This window comes from Lampetra fluviatilis, chromosome 19, assembly GCF_964198595.1.
Source record: "Lampetra fluviatilis chromosome 19, kcLamFluv1.1, whole genome shotgun sequence".
NCBI classification, from domain to species: Eukaryota; Metazoa; Chordata; class Hyperoartia; order Petromyzontiformes; family Petromyzontidae; genus Lampetra; species Lampetra fluviatilis.
This window is the reverse complement of record NC_136293.1, coordinates 9,695,058-9,721,832: the sequence shown is the minus strand read 5'-3', so window position 1 is coordinate 9,721,832 and position 26,775 is coordinate 9,695,058. Positions and strand designations below refer to the sequence as shown.

Genomic DNA, 26,775 nt, shown 5'->3' with positions numbered 1-26,775 from the left:
TTCGCAAGAGCAAAGACAAATCGGGGTTACTCAAAACACCTCGGCCGAGCGTGTTGCCACTTGTCCCGGGAATGTGCCGCCCTCCACTTACAAACGTGCGATTGACGTCTGCAGGCTCTGCCCAGCCGTCTCCAAGAGCAACGCAAACAATCAAAGCGGCGACGCCAAACACCCGGGCGGCCCCCGCAAAATTTATTGATTTCATTAAATCGCAATGGGGACGAGGGGGGCGGGGGGTGGGGGGCGGGGGTCACCTTGGTCTTCTGCCCCGGCTCGAGCTCCTCCGAGCCGTCCTCGGCGCGGCGGAAGTAGAAACGGGAGTCGGTGCCGAGGGGGCGCACGGCCTCCACGCGGACGGCACGCGAGAACGAGCTCGCCACCCACACGGGCTGCTGCACCACCTTGCCCTGCGCGCACGGAAACGCGCACACACACACGCGCGTGCGTGAGCCTTTAGAAGAGCGCTTGTGCAGCCAAATTGGATCGTACAACCGGGGTGGATTGGAGTGCAGCCAGGGAGAACTGTAGTACAGCAGGAGGAGGGGGGGTAGTAGTACTCCTAGGGGGGGGGGGGTGCAGTAGTACGGCTGGGAGGGTTTCTATAGCCCTAACGGCTTTTGGACCCCCGTTGTACGGAGCAGGAGCTGGTGTCAGAGGATTGGCGTGTAACTTTTCTAACTCATTGCAATTCGACGAGTTGCCTCGATTCGGGGTGACAATTCCATTGAAGGTTGAAACCGGTCCAGAAGCTGCCTGGATTGGTGCAGGGTCCAGAAAACCCATAGGCGGGTAAATGACAAAGACATTTTATTTTAGGAGGAGATATGAAATTCCTGTCTGTTCAATATTCATCAAAAATGGCTTCCTCTCTGAACTTTATCCACGCATTACGCTCGACCCTGCACCAAAGCACACAATTATATTTACATCTTGCGATTTTAAATACTCACCGTCGCTGCGTTACAGTTCAAGGGCAGAACATTTCACCTTGGGATGAGTCGCTCAATTTAATCCTAAAGTGTTATTGCGTGAAAGCTGAATGACATGCAAATTAACCAATTAGTTGATTGCTTCATTATTTGTTCCGCCTTATTTACGCATTCCTCACCGGGAATGAGGCTTGCAGATGCACGTGGGAGGGGAGGCTGCTGAGCGAGCCCACGGCAATGACTGCCATGACGGGGATCGTCAAAATCTGCAAGCGAGACAACACAGCAAGATCTGAGCAGATGAACATTTAAAACATAATTATTCCTCGACAAATATCATCCCATGTGCGCTGTTTGGCATCACGTCATTAGAGAAAAATAAATCCATTGGGAACTGCTGCAGAACAATGCAAACCCTTTGTGTTAAGAGAAAATGGCCCGCTGAAACGAACATCACAAAACTACTTCTGAGATCCCTCCAAGTAACCACTGGCCCACATACTGAGGGGCAGCGATTTCCCCATCCTGCTGGAGGATAATGGTTTTCATGACAATCAAACTGATATTCTTATTATCAGAACTGGCTTTTAACCAAATATAATGTATTTTTTTGTGCACACGTCGGTGACCATTAACTTGAGGAATGCAGTTAATTCGCAGGCCGCTGCCTGGATTCGAACCCATAACGTCAGTGATGGTGTGTTGAAGAGTAAATCCACAACAGAATTCAGGCAAATTGCTCAAAGATGCTGGATGTAATTTCCAGCAAAACATCGTACTCAAATTGTAAACGTTGCGGATCCACTCTTCAACACACCGGTGGGCTAAACTAGTGAACTATTTGTCTTTTGTCAACGTGACAAATTTTTTACGCTTACCTCGTACGCGGTGGAGACCTGCAGCGCTCCCTCCACCGTCCCCTCCCGGCCCGCGCCGCTCAGCGTCACCCTCAGCGCCGCGTAGTGGCCCGGCGGCAGCGTGACCTGCAAGGCGTGTGGACGTTCAGCCATGGCGATCGCCAGACACACAGCCACTGCCGATTCGGCGATTGTATGCAAGTTGAACTTCTTTCACACCGTACGTAGCCAACCGTACTAATCGGAGGTGCGGACGACCCGGGGCACTCTGCCGAGGAGTGGCATGGCCCGATGCCTCGTGGGGGCGCAGGTTTAAATCAAATGAGATAGGTGGTAACACTGTCAATCCTTTCATTTTTTCCTGGCACGTACGTGCGGTTGTCTGGTAATTTACTTGGTGATTACAAATGAAGGTGATAGTGATGACGTCGAGGACAGATGACGATTATTCAGGAAAATTATTGAAGATGTCAACGATGACAATGCAAAACGGTGGTGACGGTCGATAACGATAAATGATGATATGATGGCAATGGTGATAACGGTGACGGACCACGATGGCGACAGCGAAAAACTCAAATGACAGCAACAATCACAACAACGATCGTGACAATCACGCTTCACTTTCGCACACCATTGCAAAACCAAACTTGGCCTGGTCTAGGAAGAGGAGGGTCGGGGGAGGGGGGGGGAAAGCAGTGCAAGGGCAGGGGGGAGGGGCAGGGAAGGAGGAAGGGGGAAGGCAGCCATACCGGTCTCTGGTGTGCCTCGGGCTGCCGGTTCTCGAGGTCTGGTGCGGCCTGCGCTGTGGTGCGGTTGCCACGCTCCACCCCGAGCAGCTCGGCAGTCAGGCCCTCCCCGATCACCTGCCAGCCCTTCAGCTCCAGCTGAACACAAAGAGAAAGATCCCCCGCCAGCTGAACACAAAGACAAAGATCCCCCGCCAGCTGAACACAAGGACAAAGATCGCCAGTGAAGTCCCACGAGAGCGTGCTGTTAGCAAGCACCTATGAAAAAAGAGCTGTGTAGCTCCAATGGGTTGTATTTACTCGGGGTAATACACTTTTGATTCTGAAGGCCGGTACGGTGCACGTGCGGGTGGTGTGACCGGCAACAAGTCTGGCTGCCTTTGTCTTCTCAATGCCAATGTGTGAACACTGCACCAAGTAGTAATGTTTAAGGCCGATTTGACCCAGGGAAGGCCCAAAACCCAGTTCAAACATTCGCAGCTGACGTTAACGATGGCCAGGAATCGAACTCGGGTCACCGGATTTGTAGTGCAGTGCCCCAACCACTACAATACCACTTTCCCCACAGCACACACACAATAATTCATGGCACTTAATTACTTCGGCTATATTAACGGTGTGGTACAATTCCTTGTGGATCAACGATTATTGCCAGAATGTTTTTTTTTACTGCGGATGTTACCGACATGATTGTATCAAAGACAAAGCCTTTTGAACAAACACACGACATTAAATATGCGTGTTAGGTGTGGCAGACAGCTGTAGGCGCATGTATTAAATGACATCGATGAGCACTCAGCTTTGGAATTTGTTGAAGGTTGTGCACTAACACGAACACAACATTAATATATTTTCTCCACTTCTCGCTTGCGTGAGACTTGTCTCAGAAGGCTCTTAATGATAATAAGAGTAAAAATGTACTGCCCTTCGTCAATCCACTGCTAGGTGAAGGGGGCTTCCCCCACGTCGTGTTTGGCAGTTCTTTCACCATACTTCATCACCGCCGGTCAGTGCGGGTTGGTAAAGGTGACGCACGGTGGGGAGCAGGAACGATTCGAATATCACTCGCCAATGACGTTAGACATGGTAGGGCAATGAACCCAGGTCACTCGGTACGCAACGAAGTGGGGTGGGGTGGGGTGCCTTCATACCGTACTGGATTGACAAAGCACAGGAACATTTATGTGCTTATTATCAATAATAAAAAAATAGATATTAATATTTACGGGCAAGTACGAGGGCTCGACTGTTAAACAATTAATCACAGCACATTGCTACACCAACAGCGGCCGTGAAGATAAACAGAATACGTTTTGCAAAAGAGTAAAATCTGACGAAACTTCAATGCAGAAATTATTTGAACACACGCGGTCATTTCCCCTGATTTCGGAAGAGGCAAAAAAACATCCTGTAATACTGTATACCAAATGCCTCTGTTGGTTTAGTTCGACTGCTGGGGAAAGTGCTGTTATGGAGAGACCATGGAAATTTAGTACACTTACAACCACTTGACGTGATGTGGCTTAGCGAGAGCCAATCACAATTGCAGGGCTCTATTAGCAGCTGCCAATCACTGTCAGAGAAGTTTATTAACAAATAAGCCCCCGCAGCATTCACAATCTTAACGTGATACGCTACGCACAAAATGGTTCCTCCTCTTGTGCAAATCTGGGTCGGGGCACCGAGTTACTACTCCCTCACTGCCATTGAAGGAATTCAACGTCGAGCAGTAACCACAGGGCGATCGGAAGATTCACGCCAAAGGCAAAGATGCCCCCAGTTTCGCTTGAACAGACTGTAGGGGGGGGCAAGTGCTGTTAGTGAGCAGCACCTACGACGATTTCCTCGGGCTGCTTTCTCACCAGCGATCGGTTGCCTCCTTGTCACTCGTCTATCGCTACTGCCACGGTTGCCGTTGAGGTGAACTTCACGAACAGAGTCATCCACGTGACTTTTGTTTTGCTGGTGAGGGACAATGACAGCCTGCGGAGGCCCTCATCCAGCAGTGGATAGGTCAAGGCTGACGATGGTGACACGCAACCGTAGCCAACTCAGAGCACACTGATAAATTACTGTCTTCCGCAATACCGGCAAAACCATGTAATTTGTAGATGTGTGTATCTACGCGCGCTTGTGTATATTTTGAGAAAAACAATGACTTGTATTTCGGTGGTGTATTCCTTCATAGAGAGGGTTTGGGTCGCTTTAATACAAGCAAAAAATCGAATGCTATGAACGTTGCTAATACAGACATTGTGAAGGTGAACACTGGCCACTTTGGCAGACAGCAGTGAGAGTGAATGACAGTTTGATAAGATAATATCCAGTTTATGCACACGACGAGATTTCCACATACTACAACCACGAACGCAGTGGCACAACGGCAAGCACTCGGCACTGCGAGTCTGATTCTCAGCCACGACTCACATCAGTGGCGATCGATATCTGAACCCGCCCTCGGCACACACGCACCACCAACTTCACAAACCCGCACAAACCAGTGCGGTTAAGGGTTGTCAAACGACCCCCATGACCAACAGTGTGACAGTGCTGTAAAGGATTCTATTCTAACTATTATTTGCACACAAAAATTGAGGACGCCACCATGGTGTGATGGTTAGCACTCTGGGCTCGCAATCCAGAAGTTGCTGGTTCGATCTCCCGTTCGTGGCAGTTCAGAAAATGGGCAACTTTCTTAATTTCCCCTGCCTCTGTCCACCCAGCAGCATCAATGGGTACACCACAGTGAGTCCATTTGTAGGTCAGGTACGGTGGGGGGCAAAGCGTGGCTACTCCCACCTCTTCCACGATTTCAGTGTGGAAGAGTAGGCCAAATTTCTAGCGGAGGTCATTCCAGCCAGCAGCGGCGTAAGCAAGAAATCGCAAGGCTGCAGCACCGTGACCCTTCAAAAAGCTACCGCAACCTATGACGATGTTGACTCGTGTTTACCATAGCAGTGACTTCAACCTGGTGGTGGGGGCACACACCACACCCAGTCACCTTTGTCCTCATCGCTGGCTGGTGTTGAAACACCGTGTGTCCCCGGTGATTATTTTTTATACAAGTGAGTCAGCCCAGGGATGGCCTCATTGAACTATGCACAGAGGTCACCAAAGTTGCCTCAATATAAAATAAGCCGATGACTCAGTAGAAAGGCAATTGAAAGAAATTACGGTGCCATTGCTTTTAATAAATACACGTTTCATCAGTTTAAGCATCGTACGACAAAACTGACAGCTATTGACATTTGCCGAGCTAATGGGCAACTTAGCGTGGAAGTGGAGACTATACGCATATGGTTTCCAGAGGCAGACTTTGCAAGAGTGGAAGAGTAGGCCAAATATCTTCAGTTGTCTACCACTGCATCACATTTATTGTGATGATGACCTATGACAAGGACCACAATGCACATTTTCAGGAAATGCAGATTTGTTCACAACGCACTGAGGCTGTGCGAATTGTACACTCGTTTGCATGTGCTTTTAAACGTATGCTTTTCAAGCCTGCGCTATCACGCCGTTATGATGGATTATTTTTTATCACCGACAGATTTGTGTAAGGATAATAAACTTAGTTATACAAAGGACCTTTCAAAATCTAAATCTCAAAACGCTATACTTTCGAGGTAAAACAACATATACGCATGTAAAAATATTAAATAATGACACCAGTAAAAACCCAATCAGAATAGAATAAAACCAGACGTAAAAAAAAAATACAAAAAAATATAAACACATGCAAACGATTATCGGTGGAACCCAGGGAAAGCTATGATAAAAGTTTGTTAAAATTGCCATGAAATCCAATCAAGCGGCAAGATGAGCCGTTGAATAACAACACACCGAGGGAGAGAAGACGCGGGCACGCACACCCCCTGGCCGAGTAGGTGAGCAGGTGAGGCGAGGCTCAACAGGTGAGGTGAGTCTCAGCAGGTGAGGTGAGTCTCAGAAGGTGAGGTGAGTCTCAACAGGTGAGGTGAGTCTCAACAGATGAGGCTCAGCAGGTGAGGTGAGTCTCAACAGGTGGGGTGAGTCTCAGCAGGTGAGGTGAGTCTCAGAAGGTGAGGTGAGTCTCAGAAGGTGAGGTGAGTCTCAACAGATGAGGCTCAGCAGGTGAGGTGAGTCTCAACAGGTGAGGTGAGTCTCAGAAGGTGAGGTGAGTCTCAACAGGTAAGGTGAGTCTCAGCAGGTGAGGTGAGTCTCAACAGATGAGGCTCAGCAGGTGAGGTGAGTCTCAGCAGGTGAGGTGAGTCTCAACAGATGAGGCTCAGCAGGTGAGGTGAGTCTCAGCAGGTGAGGTGAGTCTCAACAGATGAGGCTTAGCAGGTGAGGTGAGTCTCAGCAGGTGAGGTGAGTCTCAACAGATGAGGCTCAGCAGGTGAGGTGAGTTTCAGCAGGTGAGTCTCAACAGATGAGGCTCAGCAAGTGAGGTGAGTCTCAGCAGGTGAGGTGAGTCTCAACAGATGAGGCTCAGCAGGTGAGGTGAGTCTCAACAGGTGAGGCGAGTCTCAACAAATGAGGCTCAGCAGGTGAGGTGAGTCTCAGCAGGTGAGGTGAGTCTCAACAGGTGAATCTCAACAGGTGAGGTGAGTCTCAGCAGGTGAGGTGAGTCTCAACAGGTGAGTCTCAGCAGGTGAGGTGAGTCTCAGCAGGTGAGGTGAGTCTCAACAGGTGAGGTGAGTCTCAGCAGGTGAGGTGAGTCTCAACAGATGAGGCTTAGCAGGTGAGGTGAGTCTCAGCAGGTGAGGTGAGTCTCAACAGGTGAGTCTCAGCAGGTGAGGTGAGTCTCAGCAGGTGAGGTGAGTCTCAACAGGTGAGTCTCAGCAGGTGAGGTGAGTCTCAGCAGGTGAGGTGAGTCTCAACAGATGAGGCTTAGCAGGTGAGGTGAGTCTCAGCAGGTGAGTCTCAGCAGGTGAGGTGAGTCTCAGCAGGTGAGGTGAGTCTCAACAGATGAGGCTTAGCAGGTGAGGTGAGTCTCAGCAGGTGAGTCTCAACAGATGAGACTTAGCAGGTGCGGTGAGGCTCACCTCTATGGGGTTGCTGTTGAGGATGAGCACGGTGGCTCGCACCGTGTCGGCCGCCCCCAGCACCCCGAACTCCAGCTGGCTCTCCTGCAGGCTCGGGGGCAGCACCACATGCTGGGGAAAATAAAAAAAAAAGATCATCATCATCAAAATAAAGCATGGTAAACAATCATTATTAATCAATAACTATTTATATTTTACCAGGTCAGGCCCCACTGAGCAAAATAACTCTTTTTCAGAAGAGACCTGGCCATTACAAATGATAGCTCAACCGAAGGGCTTATCATCACGTGGAAATGTACAGCAGCCAAATACTTTTAAAACGCACGTGGTTAATTTTAAATGTGGAGGGAGAAACCAGAGGACCTGGAGACGAATCCACGCGACCACGGGGAGAGAGAACTTGCAAACTCAAAATATACAGGCGTCAGGGTCGGGATCGAACCCATGACCTCCTTTATAACCAAACGAGGTCGTGAATATCTCACTACTGTCATTGTCACCATTACCATTATTAGCGATCACATCATCATCATCTCCAATCATTATCAATCATCATTGTCAGCACGAGTTATACTCTCAAGTGCAGGGTGAAAGCGAAATATAAAAAAGCAGAGAGGGGCGCTAAATAACGATGAACAAATTAGCAATGCACGATTCACAATTAGTTTACGGAGAGTCCTGAAACGTGTCCAATCAACACGCACACTCCAAAATACGCAAAAATCTTTCACATGAGCACCCTCGTTAACGAATCAAACATCCGAGGGACACTCCACTTTCATCTCACACGAAGCCAAACAAGAATTAACGGAGATGGCACAAACCATCTCAAAAAGCAAGTCCTTGTTTAAAACGAGTCTTTCCATTAAGTGAGGATTTCTTGAAAAATAGCAGGCATTGCTGCTGTTATTATTATTATCATCGAGTGCAGCGGTGAGGCAAGAGGTCAAGCCGCAATGCACACTGAACCCGGACACCCGATTTAGATTCCAATGTAAGACCTGAAGAACAACCTTGAAAAGTCCGTGATGTTTTCCCGGGCAAAACACTGCTGGCATTGCTACTCTTAATATTACTAAACAATGTACGTGTTCACAATCATTAATTCGCCCCACTGTCCCCTTACGCTGAGGAAGCCTGTGTAGGCCTGCACAGGCAGCTGGAAGTGCGAGGCATTGGTCGCGAGCATGACGTTAGTGGCGAGCCCGCCGGGGACTGCGCCCCGAGGGTCGAGCGGCGCCGGCGTGAACGCGAGCGAGAAGGCGTAGCAGCTCTCCTGGGGTCGCAGCAGCACCGCCCGGCTGAAATTCTTCACCTGGGGGTGGCGACGACGACCGGTGAGAAAACCACAACTCAACGGCAAGTGCGTTGTGCATTCACACGCAAACTGTTACGGTCACTTTTCGATTTAAAGCTTTCGTGACTGCAGGGATTCATCATCTTGGTTCTTTCGGTAAAGTCAAGTAGAAGGGAAATAATAAAATAATAAAAATAAAACATAATAAAATAATTCTCACGACGTTTCAGCCACAACGCAAGCAGCCGTCCTCAGGTGAAGAACAAGTCTGTCGGGAAGACAGCGTCTGAATTCAGACAGCGTCAGACAGCGTTCCCGACAGACTTGTTCTTCACCTGAGGACGGCTGCTTGCGTTGTGGCTGAAACGTCGTGAGAATGATTTTATGATGTTTCATTTTTATTATTTTATTATTTCCCTTCTACGTGACTTTACCGAAAGAACCAAGATGATGTTACGGTCACTGTTCACTCCCCCCCTCCGCCCCCCCCCCGCCCCCGGCGGATCCGGTGAGCTGTCACGATGAGAGTCGCGATCCGATTCGAGAGACGGTTCTATTTTGTTGATCCTGGTAACGTGTGTGCACGACGAAGTGCGATAAACACACGAGTGCAGGTCGTGCAGAACCCGTGAATTAAAACTAGACGCGCGTAATGATCACAACGATTTGAGGAATTGTCACGAGTCACCATTAACATTCGAGCTAAGAATAGATGAATGTTTCATCCCAATTTATCATCACCTTTGTAGATGTAATTATATTTTTCTGTCTCGTTTGCAGTTTGTCCGATCCGAGAGCACAAGTGTAACATTCTTGTACTAAAGTGCATAACAAATTGCCTAAACGGTAACAAACTAATTCTCACACGCACAATTTGACGTATTTATTGTCAATGCAAGAATCCAATTTCAATTGACAAAACAATGGCAATCATTTTAATTACATTTTTGTTTGGCCATTGCAACACTCGGGCCCAGAAAATCCACACAAAGCCCCCCCCCCCCCCCCCGTCATCTGCGGGGCTGGGTAACGGCGTAGGTATCCGCGCGAGCTAGGAGCGTACCTGCAGCATGTGCAGAACGTCGGCGGGCAGCGACACATTGTGCAGGATGATGGAGAAGTTGAAGGTGTTTGTGAGCCACACGGGACGCTCCGACGGCTCCGTCTCACCCTCCCTCACGTGGAACAGAGTGGCCGCCTGGTCGTAGCCCAGGTACCTGCGTTGAAAAACAAAGATCCCCCGCAAAACCTTAACAGACTGTGTGGGGGACGAGTTCTGTTGGCGAGCACCTATGAAGGCCGGCATGGTACACGAGGGGGTGGGTGGCCGGCACCACGCCCGGCCGCCTTTGTCTCCCTCGCGGCAAAGTTTACACACCGGACGACGTACTCATTTTGAGACCGAGTCGACCTCGCGAGGCCCAGGACCATTTCAGAAAATCGCCACTGGTGTTGGCCGTGAGCGGGAATCAAACTCGGGTCGCTGGGTTTGTAGCGCAGCGGCGCTAACCGCTTCACTACCGCTCCCCACGCAGGCGAATGCACGCGCGCACACACACACACACGCACACATATCTCCACAGTAATCTCACAAGTCAAAACGCAAAATAAAAGGCTGTCCCTTCGGTCCTTATGAGCCATCCCTCTGATTCAGAAATACGAACAAATGTTTGTTTGTTATTTGCAATGCTGTCTCCCTTTGTGCTGTGAGGTTTGCCCGGCTTCCAAGAAAACTCCAGAGCAAACTCCATGGGGCAAGTTTTGTTTGTGATAGCAATTAAACCATTTGAATGACTCGGCACAAATATAAAACCGTGTCCCAATTAGTTTGCCAACAGCTGGGCTGCCTTGCACGTTGCGTTTAACATGTCTGACCACAATGTACATTGTACAGTCCTGTAACCCAAACGATCCGCTGTGAATGTCCCGAACATTCGTTTCCAGACACATAAATTGAATGCCATCAGAACTAGTAACACGATGAGGTTTTATCACAAGCAGATGACATTCTTACCCTTCCAGCACCTCTGCTTGATAAACTATTTCCAGCTTTGGGTACGATTTTTCTTTTGCTTTCACGACAATTTTTCCCGATGACTGCAGTGGTCTCTTGACCTTTGAGGCTGTTCCGAAAGAGGCGAGGACATTGGAGGGGCGGGGAGGAGGAGAGAAACACAGTGCATTCCCACGATTAAAACATCAAAACAACAAATTCACATCATCACCAGCTTACATAATGTCCAGGGTCAACTCAACACTAACCAAACTCCTACTTGTAAATATCATTGAACTATTTCAATCTCGTCAGATCTGGATAGTGCCTTGAGGGACAACCTCCACGTTTAAAAAAAACAGCCATTTTAGTCTGCCGCGGGGCTGCAATGTCAACAGAGGACAATGAAACAAAATCCATCATTGTACTCTGCTATGCGCCATAATCTATGCTTGCCGCTTTCAGGAACCTGCACTGACCAGCAGAGTGAAATATGGTCAAATAACCCCCCATGTGTTGCTACATGGCATGGGGTAGGCCCTCAACCAGCGGTAGATTTACAAAATGCGCTGTTACGTGGTTTGAGTCATCTGCACACATGCCCTGCCCGTTTAACCCATTGCTTCGTTGGCAAACCTAACCCAGACGAGATTCTCTCAATCCTAAATATAGACGCAAGACCGGCCCAGCTGGGTCACCGGGCACTAAATTCTGACAATGATGAGCTACGAGCTCGGTGACGAGATGCAGCTATGCCAATCGGAGAGCCTCGTGCTCCCTTTATCGAAGCTCATCGTGAATGCTAATGAGCCATTCCCTACCGATTGCATGCTCGTCAACAGCAAGAGCGGCCAAGGTAGTTAAAGGACCGGATAAACATTAACACGCCCTTGCGACTTCACGCAACGCAGACGGGGCCACAATCTCGTGATGTTCATGCGATCGGTGGGAAATTAGCCAGCCCGGTTTTGCTAGCAGGCTCGACTTATTGCCTAGTAAAGCTGGCACCAGCGGGGCCACGTAGCTCACTTTTAATGGAGACACGTGGCTCCCTTTTGGAAGGGTGCTGCACGCCTTCCACGTGGGCTGTCATAAATTGTCCTCATGGCACAGGGTCAAATTCAGAAGCGAGACGCGCCGTCAATGAAGTCTCTTGCGTAGGCCAGAACAAAAACATCTATTTCATTTTGGTAGAGTGTAACCTAAGATAATGAAATGTAAAACCTTGTTATATTTTTTTTATTCCGATCACTTCCGAGTCCATGGCGTGGCATGGCTCTCTCAGCATCAGGATAAGACACAAGCCACACTAGGCCACACTTGGACTGGTGCAGACTGGCTCGAGTCTTTTTCAATGGTCGCGGAAACACAGCAATACGCGGAGACCAGAAGACTTGCAATGGAATAACTGGGTTGGCTTGTGTTCAGTGTAGAGTTCAGTTTTTACATAAGCAATTTATGTAGGTATTTGTTTATTTACTTGGTGCTTTGACTTACGATCGTATGTAACACTAGCCACTTTTGCGTATTTTCTTTCTTGCGCTTTCAGCGTTATGGGCTTGAATTCCACGGACACCGCGTCATTGGGTGGTGATAATTTAACGCTCTGCGCAACAACAACAACAAATAGGAGTGAAGTTAACTGCAATAGCAGCGCTTTGGAGAACACGACAGGCTGATCTTGGCGCGACATATCGCCCTCAAGTACGAAACATCTTTGCTCGGCACGATGTCCCTCCCACCTCGTAGCTAAAACGTCGAAACATCATGCCAAACAACAAACGGAACAGCGCAAAAGCACGTCGGAAAGCCATAACAAAACATTACAACACGTGAACAATGTGTGCGCAGCGCAAAAAAATAACTGAAAAAGCAAATTACTCACCGTGATTGGTACGTCTTTACTTCCCGAATTTAATAAATACAAATTTAATGTTTTTGGAGTATCTGCAGGAGGATAGAAACGGTACGTCAGTTTTTGTGTTTGTGTTTTTTTTTACATTTTGAAATCAAATAAACTCAAAAAACATTCCAATCTTTTGATTTGAGGCATAATTTTGTTTCTTATTATTTTAAAGCGATGAAAAGTAATGACATCCGGAGTGGGCCTAACCGTGAATACCAATGTATACTTTCATCTTACCTTGTGTTCTTAATGTACCAAAATCTAACATCTCTATTGATGAATATATTCCTGGCACTGGAAAAAACAAAAGACAAAAATATACATGAGCAAGTCTTAATACGTGTTGATTATACAGCAACATTATTGCAAGCGTTAAATTCAGGAAATATAACTATTGGGAATATATATATAAATCGTATAACAATTGAGAAGCTTCAAGAGAAATGGTTCCACTACAAAGACAGAGATTCCCTGCGTAGCCTACACAGGCTGATTGGTCCAAGAGCTATGAGCAAGCACCGATTAAGACCGGCATGGTGCAGAAGGGATTGGTGCGACCAGAACCACGCCTGACAGCCTGCCACCCCCAATATGCTGATGTTTACAAACCGCAGCAGGTACTCATATAAGGCTAAGTCAACCTACGAGAGGCCAAGGACTATTTCAGAAACACTCCACCGATGTTAGCCGTCAATTAAACTGGGCCCGCCGGGTTCGTAGGACAGTGTGCTAACCACTGCGCCACCACTCTCCGCGTGGTTGCACCACACCGACACAAGAATACACACGCATATGCACTATAAACTGCTTCCCCATGGAGTTGAGGATCTGTTTATGAAGGTTTTCGGCCAAACCTTTAGGCGCTGCTTATTCTGTCTTTAATCCAACAAAATTGTTTTTTTTAGGATAATTATTTTGGTATACGTCACTGGTTTATGCGGCACGTCGTAAGTTTGGAACGTAACGCAACCGTGCACGTGTTTCTCACGACCGCCAAGGTTGTCACGGTTGTGCTGCGCCACACGCTGTGGCGTGCTTTTGGAGTTGCGCGGCCCGTAAACACACACCGGAGAGCAACGTTTCTGACGGTTATGCCACTGCGGTGAAATATGCGCACTGATCACAAAGCTGATGACAGCGTTGGTGGCGATGGAAGGAAACTGCGCTCGTGACTCTTTTCAGATGTGTTCAGCCTCGCAACAATGCAGGGGTGAAGCATTAGACCACCAGCATCGGCATCCTCCAGCTGCCTGCAACTCTTGCATCTTGCCCCAGTTATTACATTCTCTAGCTGTACAATTCCCTCCCTACCTCCCTACGTCCCCTCGCTCCCTGCCTTAGCACCCCCAAACCCCCATTCCTCCCTCCCCCACGCATGGTCCTGACCTGTGGTGACCTCCACCTCCACAGGCAGGATGAGGTACTGGTGCGGCTCGCTGCCGTTGGTTCGGATTCGGATGAACGCCGTGTGGTTGTCGGCCTCGCGTGACACGAAGCTTGCCCGCATCACCGCTTTGGTTTCGAACGGCGGGATCTCCTGCGCAGGCACGCGGAGAGACAGACGAGACGCATACACGGCCGGCCGTTGAAGTGTGGGGAATCGTGTCGGGATGAGGGAGAGAGGGATTCGAAAATCGCCGATGCGTTTTGGGGTTGAACCACGTGTCGGTGGTTTCGCTCCACATGCTGGGAGCATCTTCAGTACCTCAATTGAGCAGCTCACTTTCTCCCTCGATTATATAGCATTGTTAGCTGCTGCTGGATTCGCCGGTTCTTAACACTGATTGGCTGAGCTCTCCGACAAAGGCCGGCCCGTGTTTGTTTAGCTTATTCTGGGATAGGACTACTCTCTAAAAGTCCCTTCATTGTCCCATGAATGTCTGCTGAGCAGACGGGTTCACGAACCCACTTTTGCTGGGATGGTCGCCACTTCGTAGGCGAGCGAGTTCGTCAGAGTGAGAGAGAGAGAAACGCTCAGAGGACAGGTATTGCAGATGGAAGAGGAGCGAAAGGCTCAGGTTGAAGGGGTTGACTGAAAGAAGATAATTGGATGTTTGATGAGCCCCAGTACAGCGCTATTGATTTATGACGGCTATATAAATAAAACTACATTTTGTGGACAATAATATTTATTTTAATGAATGTAGGAAAGGGTATTGGGAGGGCAGTGGGAGGGAAGTTTGGAACTGAGAGCTGAAAGGGAATCATTAAATTACAGTGACGGGCGTAAATAATTTACATCTCTCTTTCATCCGGGCCGATCAGTCTAATTTAATCAATGGACCGCCTCCAAGATACGCACTATCAGAATTTGCAAACGGGAGGGTCAGGAATAGCTGAGTATTGCAATGATTATGATGAATTAAAAGAATTGCAGCCCGCTGTCAACTGCTGCTGGATGAAGGCCTTCTCCACGCCACGTCCTTCATGGGAGTTGTTTGACCATACTTCACCACGCCGGGCAGGGGGTCAGGCTCAGATATCACTTGCCACTGATGATAGCCGTGACCTCTGGGTTCAAAGGTGAGTGCACAAATCAACGCAGTGGCTACATTCCGCCCCCCCCCCCCCATATTAATGATCAAATATAAAGATTCATAATCAAGGTTTTTGGTAAGTATAAATGTGTTGCAAGAGTGAATCCACGACATTTACTCTTCAAACACACCGGGGTGGGCAGAAAAAGTAACTAATTGGCGTTTTGTTAACGTGACACGTTTCTTACTGATTGGCCGTGTCGGGTGGTGGAGGGTTGCGACACATTTATACTTACGCGATCTAACCCAAAAACCTTTACTATGAATAATACTGGTCGCGAAAACCTACGTGTTAAACCAAATATACATATACAGAATTCTTACAGTAATGACCTGAGAAGTCTACATTTTTATCATATTAATCGTGATTTGAAGCTTATGTGACTGCAGGAATCCATACTCTTTGGTTTTTTCGGTAAAGTCACGTAGGTAGAAAAAACAATAATAGGTCACGACGTTTCGATCGCAACGCAAGCAATCGTCATCAGGCGTAAAAAAATACCGTCGCGATCTATTATTTTTTCTACTTACGTGATTTTATCATATTCATTTTAAAGCAAAGGTTGGGGATGCCTCTCATAATCCGGTAGGTGATATGTGTGTGTGCGTGCATGTAAACACATTTGTTTCAGTTTATTGACACAGGGCACAAGTTTGGCGGGTGCGTCTTACTTTCTGGAGAGCCCTATAATCCAGAAAATACGGCACGTCTCAATTATGCTTCTGATCTCCGGTCACCAGACCAATTCTATTGGCAGCAAATCAACATAATCACAATGGAACGATCCAATTATGTTATATTTCATTGTCAATATGACATGCATTAAAGCATTACACAATCGATCCATTTTCTAATTGATACGATTTGGGTCGCAGAGGTCGAACGTTCGACAAATTCCAGTGAACAACCGCATGGATCATTTTCCCTATCCTCCATAAAAAAAAAACTGACACAAAGTATCTTCTGTTTTGCCAAAATAACAGAAACAAAACAGTCTATTTTCCACGTCATGTCGTAGAGTACAAACCACAGAGAATGGAGAACACTGCCGCTTCAGTGCCTCTTGGCGCAATTAGTAAGAAAGAAATTATGGCAGAAAAGTTTCACTGAATAATAAACTAAAGAGTCTGATGTATCACCGACAGGGCTGTCTCAGCAATGGCTTTATAACGACTATCCGTTCAATAACGGAATGACCTTTCTCATACTCCATTCAAAGTAAATATGTCTTCTAACCGATTCCTGTCAACCTATGAATAGCGACCGCAGTAGCAACAAATTATTGTTTTTTTCTTTCTGATTTATCTTTACATTATGAACGCAGAGCATTCCCATGCACCCTGACCAGCCTGTTGGGCTACGTGGTGTTTGCGAGTGCCTATTCAGGTTGGAATGGCTGGTCTCCGCCACACAAAATACACACATGCCTTGGTGCTCATTTTAGGCAGAGATGGCCTAGGGCTAAGTACAATCCAGCTGAAGGCAACCAATTACCACAGGCACAAAAAAAATGACAACGCTCTGTTGGCAGTGCTGCGCACGCACAAACAACAAAACTTACGGTCGTAAAAACCACGGAAATGAAGGGGGAAAAAAAGCTACAATAGGTGTAACATCAGCCAATGGCACTTCTTTATAGCAGAGGTATCTCAATAATCACGAGTAGACCGGCCAGGAATGGAGTGACTATTGGACTCGAAATCAAATAAAAAAACAAGACCAAAAATAGAGACGTCACGTGATGGACCACGAAACCACTCTCCGATCTCCTGCACACAGCTCGTGTGCAGAGGGGGAAGTGCGGTTTTATTTCCTGGAGGGACCCTGCAGGATACGCCGATTTTGGGGGTGACCACGGAGCTGTGGTAGGTGCCTGCCCTAAAACGTTGTTGGCTCAGACTCTCTGCACAATGGCAGCCTGCGCTAGAGAGAATGCGATCCCTTACGGGCGACGTTGGCTGTTGACAGATGACATATGAAAACCCAGATTGCTGACAACGTATCAAAGTGCACCAACCCACAATCCGCCACTCCCCACACACATACGATACATATATAAAGACAAAGGTGCACCCTATGACCACAGGCTGTTCGGGCAAGTGCTGCAAGCGCGCACCAATGACGGCCGGCAGGGCGCACAAGGGAGTGGGGTTTGGCCGGCGCCACATCCGCCCGCCTTGATCTCTACACACTGCTGATGTTAATTTTACACACCAAACCAGGTACTACTTTAAGTTGACTTAGAGAAAGCCCAGGACCAGTACAGATATATGCCACAATGTTAGCCATGGTTTGGAATTGAACTCGGGTCGCTGGGTTCATAGTTCCATGCGTTAACCACTGTGCCGCCGCTTTCCATATTGCTGTATACTGCATGTATACACACACACAAAGCAAAGGTCCCCATGAGGACATACAGGCTATTGAAGCAAGTGCTATTAGCAAGCAATTCACCAGAAATGTTAAGCCTTGCGCAATAATCATTTGTGGTGCAGTGCGCAAACCGCTACACGACCGCGACGCTGCACACACAAGTCACACATCTGTACCACACAGACTACTTATGACACAACGTACCCATAATTTTTTGGGGCCTTCTGCCTGACCCGTTGGGAGTTCTAGGTGAAGGTCCCCTCCGCTGGAGTAAATTTCCACCACCTGTTGGGAGAAACGATAATCATCAGAAACATCGCTCTGCTCGTGACAAACCACGGCCGACATCACCTTTGAACATCAGAAACACTCCCGAAGAAACACGTGACAGAAGCACCCTTCACACACCATTCACAGTGCGGGATACACAGTTGCTCATCAAGTGAGATCACCAAGGTAATGTGCTCAAACCCATTAAACAGGTAACTCAAAAAAACATTTGAACGTTATAACCATCAAGTGCCATGTATCAAGGTAACGTGAAAAATTGTTAAATTTCAAGTGCAATACAGGAGTCTCAAGAGTACGGGGGGGGGGGGGGGGGAAGGTGAGGTTCCATGTACTCCCGCGTAAGCATCAATTCGCGCACGAGTGTTGAATACAAAATGTAAGAGTGTATATAAAATGTATATAAATGTACATGCGTGTTTAATAAAGCACAGTACTCTAAGTAAATGATTCACTAATCATCGGCAGAATCCAGGTCAGAGAGAACACTATCGTTTTTTGGACTCGTTTCTTGCGCAGGCGATTGTTACACACCATCATATCCACGTTCGCGTGATGGCGGGAGGGAGTGATTTGACTCCTCGCTTCCCGCCCCGTGCGTGTAGCAAAAGTACGAGTCATAAGTGTAAGTATGAATTGGGGTCACCCGCGAATGAGCAGGGCCGCGTACTCTGAGATCTTACTGTATTATCAACATAATTTAAATCATAATTCACATCTCTTTGTCGTATCCAGCATGTTAGTCATGGGGGATTGTTTGGCCAGACTTCACCACGTATGGTCAGTGCGAGTTGAAGGTAGGGAAAAGCCCAAGACCGGTTGAAATATCACTCTCCACTGATGACAACTCGGAATCGAGCTCAGGTCGCCGGGTTAATAGCGCAGTGCGCCGACCACAACTGCACCCGTAGTATTACACGCCCGATACAAATAAACAGGACATGACTCAGGACCCTCGACTTGTAAAGGAACTGCATGGCAATTCGATAAAGCTAAAGTCCTAAACATCTTTCAATCAATAATTTTCCGGGGGAGTATTTCTTCTTCCGTATGTGTCCAAAAAACGAGGAAAAACGACACGGTTAATGCGTCGAATCCCACAGCGATGTTGGCAACCTTACGACCGCGCAGCCCGTTAGACAGGTTAGGCTTGGTGGTACCACCGCAGTTGTCCAAGACGGAGTGAAAAGGACAAGGGCTGGGGAATGTCTGCTCAATTAGCGTCTTGAAAGATGACCGGGTGTGCTAAAATGAGAAGCACAGCGTTTGTTACGAGATCAAAAATATTCCCATCTAGTATCCGATTAGTGCGGCTAAGTTGCTTCGCAGCGATGGTTCATATAATTTCAAAGTGGTGGGCCTCACGCTGCCGTGGTGCCGCATGAATTTAACTTGTGAGCACAGGCCATAGGTTTCCCTACCCCTGACAGAGGGCAATGAGTTCAGTGGCAAACACAAGTGCAAGTCCACGGGGACCGCCTTGAATGAGACTGAAAATGTGACCAACAATCCAGAGCCTAAACGTTGAACCACGGCTTAGAAGCCGGCAGCGCGCTGCGTGTGTGTGCGTGCGTGTGGCCTTAAAGTGCACTTAGCCTGGCACAAGCGCCGTGGTGACGCCACCGCCACTTAGTGGCGAATGGCGGTCGGTGTTCTTGTCGTACCTGCAGCGGCTCGCTGTGCGGGTTGTGGATGTTTATGAGCGGCGAAAAGCTGCTGTTGACGGGGACTCTCGCCCCAACAAACGGGCGCAGCCGGTACGGGTTGGGGATACCCACGCCAAACACCTGGATTGAGAAGGGGTCGGGGCGGGACAAGTAGGCAGGGGCACACTTTAGGAAAACGCTCCGTTAAGCATCACCGTCGTCTGCCCAAAGGGCTCTTTTCCGATTCATAAATACATTTCGATTTAAAGCTTTCGTGACTGCAGGGATTCATCTTCTTGGTTCTTTCGGTAAAGTCACGTAGAAGGGAAATAATAAAATAATAAAAATAAAACATAATAAAATAATTCTCACGACGTTTCGGCCACAACGCAAGCAGCCGTCCTCAGGTGAAGAACAGGTCTGTCTTTCGTTTCGGCCACAACGCAAGCAGCCGTCCTCAGGTGAAGAACAGGTCTGTCTTCTCGACACGTCGTGAGAATTATTTTATTATGTTTTATTTTTATTATTTCATAAATACATTTTGGGGTCGGATGGCTTAAGTTAAATGTTAAACTAAACTAGTTTTATCTTACCAGGTAAGACCCACCAAGCTATGTAGCTCTTTGTCAGGAGCGACCTGACCACAAATGAGAGGTCAACGAAGTGGCTCATCGCGTGGAAATCTAGAGCAGCCAAATACTCTAAACACGTGATGTTGATTCTAAATGTGGAGGGCAAAACTGGAGGAACCGAGAGAAAAATCCATGCGGCCACGGGGAAACAGAACATGCAAACTCCAAATATACAGCAGGCGTCAGGGTCGGGATCAAACCCACGTCCTCCTGCAAACCAGGCGAGGTAGTTAACATCTTGCCACCGTGTCCATTGTAAACCCTGTCCTGGTCACAGCAGGATGGCAACCGAGGGGCAATGGCGACGTTTGCCCGCAGTGCTAAAGTTGTAGCGACGAGCGATGTTCACCAAGGGCGTCCACATGATGCGCATGTAAATTATTCATGCATCGATCTATCGATTAACATCGATGTTTACATTCGCGAGACACTCATTGAATGACGTGCGCAAGAATCGATCATTAAGGATTCATACAAACGCCATGCTAATTTTACATTTGGGATACTGGAGGGGTGATTCTCTTCATGATTACGGAAAGCCATGTGCAACGTGAGATAAGCTTTTCACAAACTGGGAAGCTCATACAGAAAAGCATTGCGCTCGAGATTGTCAGTACAAGGTTTCAGTAATCTGGCAGTAGAGTTCCCACGATAAGATGTCGTCATTTTAGTCATCAATTGTTTACTCATAGCTCGTGCAGCCGATGGCACGCACGTTACAAGCGTTATGAATTGTAAAGATGCGATGATTAAATGACCAACGGCAGGCTAATGTTGAGTGGACTGCAGGTAATTAACTTTCAAGCAACATTTATTTGTACTTAAGGCAGATCAAAGCATAAAAAACAAGACGCCGACAATCCAAAATTTGTTGTACAACGAAGAAGGTAAGGGGTAAGTGATATCCCGATAATCGTCAAATTCTACCGTGAAAAACGATATCACGGCCAACCCTACGGGCCAGCAAGGGTCGATGAAGACGGGCAGCAAAAGCACTTTCACCCACATTGCAAACTCAGCGAAATTGTCAACATACTTTACATTGCACTCATACTGTACCTCCCGCTAAAACTCAGCCGCAGGAAGGCGCAACAAATTGCATACGATAAGAGACGCCTATAAATAATGATAATAAAATACCGCGACACCTTTGCGTAATTGTCATAAGCCTCGCCGCGGGCAATATGGTTGTGTGCGAAGACGATAAAAATCAAAGCGCGATGCTGCGGCTTGTAAATCCGAGTGAGGACTCGCTTTCAATGTTCGCCAGCAGACACACTGCCCCCCCAAGCTTCGTGCAGGCGAGCCTTGGGAAGCTGCAGATGCGCCGAATAAATGAAGCTCGTCTGATTTTGCACTGCAATCATCTGCGTTTTAATTACCGCGCGTTGCAAAGTAGTCTGCCATTAACGTGTTTGTTTCCTCTTTGACTCATCTCGCCTGTCATTTTCCCACTCTGTGCCCAATTCAACGTTTCGGTATATATTATTTTGAAATTAACTACAGTTATTTAATGGCAATTTTGGTTTCCTTTCACTTGAGTCATCAGCTGCGGGAGAGTTTCCTATGAAGGTGAACGACACATAATTCTGAGGCTCAAGTGAGCATTGGGGGCAGCAGTGCTCATCTCTGTCCATAATTCTAAGCCAGGGGTGGTAATTGCATGTTCCTACGCCAGGGACAAGTGCACTTTAACCCAATTTAATCTTGAGATTACTTACCCACAAAAGTTGCACTGAGCTAGAAAATTTATTTTTAAAACGCTTCCGCTATGGATGTTGCGTAAATTTCTTCGCGAGTACTTTTTGCGTGCAGGGGAGGAAAAAGAAAAAAAAAGCCTCAGAGTAGCCACAAAAACCCACAAAATATGGAAAAACACACAACCACACTTACTGTACTGCACTATTCCAGTTGCCTCTAAAACAATCGCAAGAGTCGACTTCTCTCGCGCAAAGCGACCCGGCCTCTTGCGTTTGCTCATGACGGTGACATAACACCGAATGGGCGAGGTCTCATTGGCTCGGTGGCGAGCGTGACGTGTTACGTCAACACACCGCGGCCGGAGGAGCAGGACTGCGTTTGCGAATACGCGCAACCACGACGGGAAGAGTACAGGTCAGGGGCCAGTGCCGGGTTAATGTGTCACCGGCGTCACCGGGCGGCAAGGCAACCGGAAAGGAGGGTGGGGGGAGACGGGACGCGTGCCGTACCAAAAAATATATTCCTACGCCACGACCAGAGGTCGCAAACGGGTTTTGATTCCTTACCCGTACCCGGCCGCACCAGGGTCGCAAACGGGTACCCGTACCCGTACCCGGCCGTACCCGTACCCTACCCGTACCCGGCCGGGTAGGTACCTGATTGCGACCTCTGGGATGAAGCCATGTTGCAGGCGCGGGTGGGTTGATTCTAGGAACTTGAATTGTGAGAAGAGACAAGACGTTGGGAAATGAGTGACAAACGGTTACTCACCAGTGACTCACGGTCTACCCGTACCCAGCCGCACCAGGGTCGCAAACGGGTACCCGTACCCGGCCGGGTACGGGTAGCCGGGTATCGGGTAGGGTACGGGTATCGGGTACCCGGTTGCGACCTCTGGCCATGACCCAAACACGCCAACGTTTTCTAGTTTCACTGGGGAATAATATTCTTCCCCGTACCCCCCATTAAGGGCCCCATGAATAAATACAGACCCGCATTGACGACAATGATGAGGGAAGTGTTTTATTGAATGTGGGAAACTTTGTTTTTTCACTTAACAGAGCCCTCTCATCGGCAAGGTGTGGCTTCAGAAACCAATGCCAAAGCAAATACCTTCATGCTACAGGTAGGAGCAGCCACTGACTGGTACTGGCAAATGCAGGGCCCAGTAGTGTCAAGCAAATGTTCAAACGAAGTGTCTTTTTTTAGTTGTGGGCTGAAAGAATCTGCTAAAAATACGTACACTGGTTGGAGTCTAAAAACATCAACATTTGTTGACGGCTTCCGACAATAACAGCAGGGGGGAGAGAACAATTTATTACGGGACCAAACTTTGCTGAAGAGTCTATTAAGTTGAGGACAGACGTTCATTTCGAGGAGACATATGTTCATCATGAAAGGGGTGCCTTGTTGTTTGAGGTACGTGAAGCATCGTTAATAAAGGAAATGGATGAATGGAACGAGCAAAAATGAACGCGACCGAGAAAAGCATTTAATCTGGAAAACCAACGGGCCTTCCAGATGAAATGTTATTTCCTTTCAGAAATGTATTGGGGAAAAACAACCTCAACGTGATTTGTTTTATCCGTACGTGCATCTACCACGCAAGGGAAGAAGGGCAGTCTTGTTCGTACTGTAATTAGCCCAAGCGGAAAGCAGCAATGTTGACTGCACCGTACACGGCTGCACGGCGTGGTGTGAGTGGGTATTTGTAAGCATGCTGTTGCCGTGTGTGTAATCAATCGGGGCCATATTACATTCCTCGTGGCTTTGCACGTGATTACCATCAGCCGTCTCAAATCTCAAAAATGATTGTTTTGCAAATTAAAAGTAATTTGCACGTATATTACTGAAATCAAGCAGTTTAGATGTTTTGTTTTTATTAAAGATTCTACACAATTGATTTTGTTGTTCATGGTTATCACTCCGAGGAATAATTCACTTATAAAAAGATGATGTTTTAACTATATTTAAATTTTAGCACTCAATGAACACCTTTGCTGTTATAAATGTTGCTAATATTTAGAACTGAACTTCACCTCGTTGAACATGACCTTGCTTGCAATTACCTTCGCTGTCATGGCATTTTCATTCTGTCGTTTTTGTGGATACAAGTCCCCGCCCACTAAGATCTGTTGTGGGAAGGAGCTCTTATCTCTACTTAGCATCGCAGGAAAGCTATCAAGTGGATCGCCAAACTAAACACCCCATTAGAAGCGTTTCAATCACAAAAAATAAGAATATTCTGAGAAGTTTAATTGCTGGATGGACTAGAACCTGCTTGCTGCTTTCATGTATTCACTTGCTCCCAGGTCTCCCTTAAACATATATAGACTTCCACTTTCATCAGGCTCTTAACTGGTATCAAATAAAGGAATTGCAGTGCAGCGTTACTATTCATGGAATTCAATACAGATTTGTTTTACCTGTTTTTAGCACGAGTAAATAACCTGAGCAACAGTAATAAAAAAAAAGTACGATTCCTTGCACTCATAATTATTGCTGATAAATTAGCAGTTTTATTTTCGACTGGAAAAAAATAATAATCCAAGCGTTGCTGATGAACCGATAATTTATCAGAGATCCACGGTCAAACACAGACGCCTCGGCCTGTGGGAAATTGTGGGCGTGGGAACGGAGCGGAGAGACGTGGCCCTGTTGCTCCCTATCCCTTCCCCCCTATTATGAGCTGTCATTGGCCCCCCTTGGCTAGACACGAAATGGGTCCCTCTGTGGCTACTTGTCCCCCCCCCCCAAACTCAAGCTTGTCCCCACACACCTGGAGGATGTTTGGGGGGGTGTTAAATGTTTAAATATAGAGTTGCAACGATGTAATTTTTTCACAATACGTTGTCAAATTTCATTATACGAAGCCTATCACGATATCTGTTTCCCATAACTTTGTAAGTGTATTTGATTTTTTTTTTATTGTATTATACTGTGCTGTGCTTCCAGTACAAATACAGCCGACTAAAAAGTTGTTCAACTGCGGCTAACTCAACATAAGCTTCCCATAAGGCTTATTTTATAACTGTAACTTTACAAACGATAACATTTCTAAACACACTTGCTGCCACTTACACATGAAACAATTAGCTAATTCAATGAACTATAGAAATGATATAATTACCATGACATTAATGAATACAAATAACTTTTACCCAAGGGTTAATCTCACGGATAATACCTTTTTTATATAACTTTCATGACTGAGTTTGTTATCTCTAAAATATTTAATCTCAAATATTTTATTTCCTAATTAAATCTTTGAGAAAATTTCAAAGAGCAACGATGATTATATAACCATATTTTTGCTATGCGGACGATACAATCATTGTGGATAAAAACTGTTCATTATACGAAATATCTTAATATTGTACGTACACACACACACTCGCAAAGACCCCCGTATTGCCTTAGCAGACTTTTGGGGCAAGTGCTGTTAGCGAGCACCCATGAAGAGGAAAAAAACCCCATCTTTATCATCGCTTATTATTTAGCACTGATTCTGACAGTGTTATCAAGTGCTCTTCTGACACTGTTACTCTGAGTTGTGTTTGCTCCGTTGCTGTACTTTAGTTTTTGTTTTGTCATTCCTTCCGTCATTTCGGTGACTCGGGTAGCTCTTGCCAATGAGACTTCATCCTGGTCTCCCGAGCTCTCGCCCGGTTGAACAAACTCAACTTGAAACATCCAAACGAGGCTCGTGGGCACGCGTGTCGGTGCCTGACCGTGGATACGAACGTACCAATAAACCGGCGGATTGCGCGAAACGGCTTGGTTAGCGGGCGGCGGGGCTCGCTCACCTGGTAGGTGAAGACCCCGTGGCGGGACGTGTTTATAAAAAGTGTGTTTTCCACGTTCCCCACGACCCGCGCCAGGAACACCACCTCGAAGGATGTGTTTCCTCCGGGCGGAATTACCTAAAACGCGCGCACACACAAGCGAACAAACGAGCAAACAAACAGTTTAACATGTTGGCTTTCGCCGAACCAATATCATCACTTAGATGTTTTTGAGGGTTAGATCGCGTCAATCAATATAAATGAGTCATTAAACCCGCCACCACCTGATACAGCCAATTAGCAATGTTTGTCACGTAAACAAAAACATGCCGCTTGTAATTACCAGCGAAACGACTCTGGCTGTCGTCTGATGAGGCTGGTTGCTAACGTCGAACTCAAATTGTAAATTGTAAATGTTGTGGGTTTTGGACCAGATGACGCCTTTTGGCGTCATCTGGTCCAACACCATGTGAGACTAGGCTCTAAGGAAAGCTGTCTCGGGTGTGGACCAATCAACTTCAAGGACAGTGCATATATTATCAGAGTTATGCTTTTTGTTTGCATTATGACTGCAGGTATTGTGGTCTATGCAAACATGACATGTCAGTTTTGTTGCCAGATAAAAGGGTAAAAAAACAATTATCATATTTTTTACTGGCAAAGGAGGTTCCAATGGAGTTTCATATTGTGTTTACAACCACCTGCGCTCAGGCTGGCAGGACATGTGGTGAGGGGTGATGTGGCTGTGAAAGAATTCAGTTTAGAACCATAAGAGCCTAGAGCCGCTTGTGTTATAAACAGACCGGCGCTGGCAGGCAAACACACGCGGGCACACAGAGCATACACGTAGAGAAAGATACCATCATCAGATCGAGTCGAAACCACGGTAGAAAACATTAGTCACACCGTGTGGGTGCAACGATGCATTAGAGTGTAGATTGATGCTAATTCTGAAGTTCATAATGCATGCATAAAATTGCATGTACAATAATAAATGTTGTTTTAATCATACATGAAGTATGCAATGAGTTCAAGTGGCCTCCTACAGTCACAG

At 47.1% G+C, this 26,775-nt stretch overlaps 1 protein-coding gene across 2 annotated transcripts in view; it reads right to left on the bottom strand.

Moving 5' to 3' along the window:
* The window catches only part of TMEM131 (transmembrane protein 131), a 108,788-nt gene that overhangs the window by 26,795 nt on the left and 55,218 nt on the right, over window positions 1-26,775 (bottom strand). For both annotated transcript variants that reach the window (XM_078864997.1, XM_078864998.1), the window contains exons 6-20: window positions 25,743-25,859; window positions 19,622-19,744; window positions 17,874-17,954; window positions 14,145-14,295; window positions 12,996-13,052; window positions 12,738-12,799; window positions 12,350-12,458; window positions 10,874-10,982; window positions 9,923-10,076; window positions 8,689-8,877; window positions 7,563-7,673; window positions 2,539-2,673; window positions 1,808-1,912; window positions 1,109-1,195; window positions 255-407 (exon numbers count right to left, since the gene is read on the bottom strand). In XM_078864997.1, coding sequence (XP_078721123.1) covers window positions 255-407; window positions 1,109-1,195; window positions 1,808-1,912; window positions 2,539-2,673; window positions 7,563-7,673; window positions 8,689-8,877; window positions 9,923-10,076; window positions 10,874-10,982; window positions 12,350-12,458; window positions 12,738-12,799; window positions 12,996-13,052; window positions 14,145-14,295; window positions 17,874-17,954; window positions 19,622-19,744; window positions 25,743-25,859 — 1,743 coding nt within the window. The remainder of the gene's footprint in view (window positions 1-254; window positions 408-1,108; window positions 1,196-1,807; window positions 1,913-2,538; window positions 2,674-7,562; window positions 7,674-8,688; window positions 8,878-9,922; window positions 10,077-10,873; window positions 10,983-12,349; window positions 12,459-12,737; window positions 12,800-12,995; window positions 13,053-14,144; window positions 14,296-17,873; window positions 17,955-19,621; window positions 19,745-25,742; window positions 25,860-26,775) is intronic.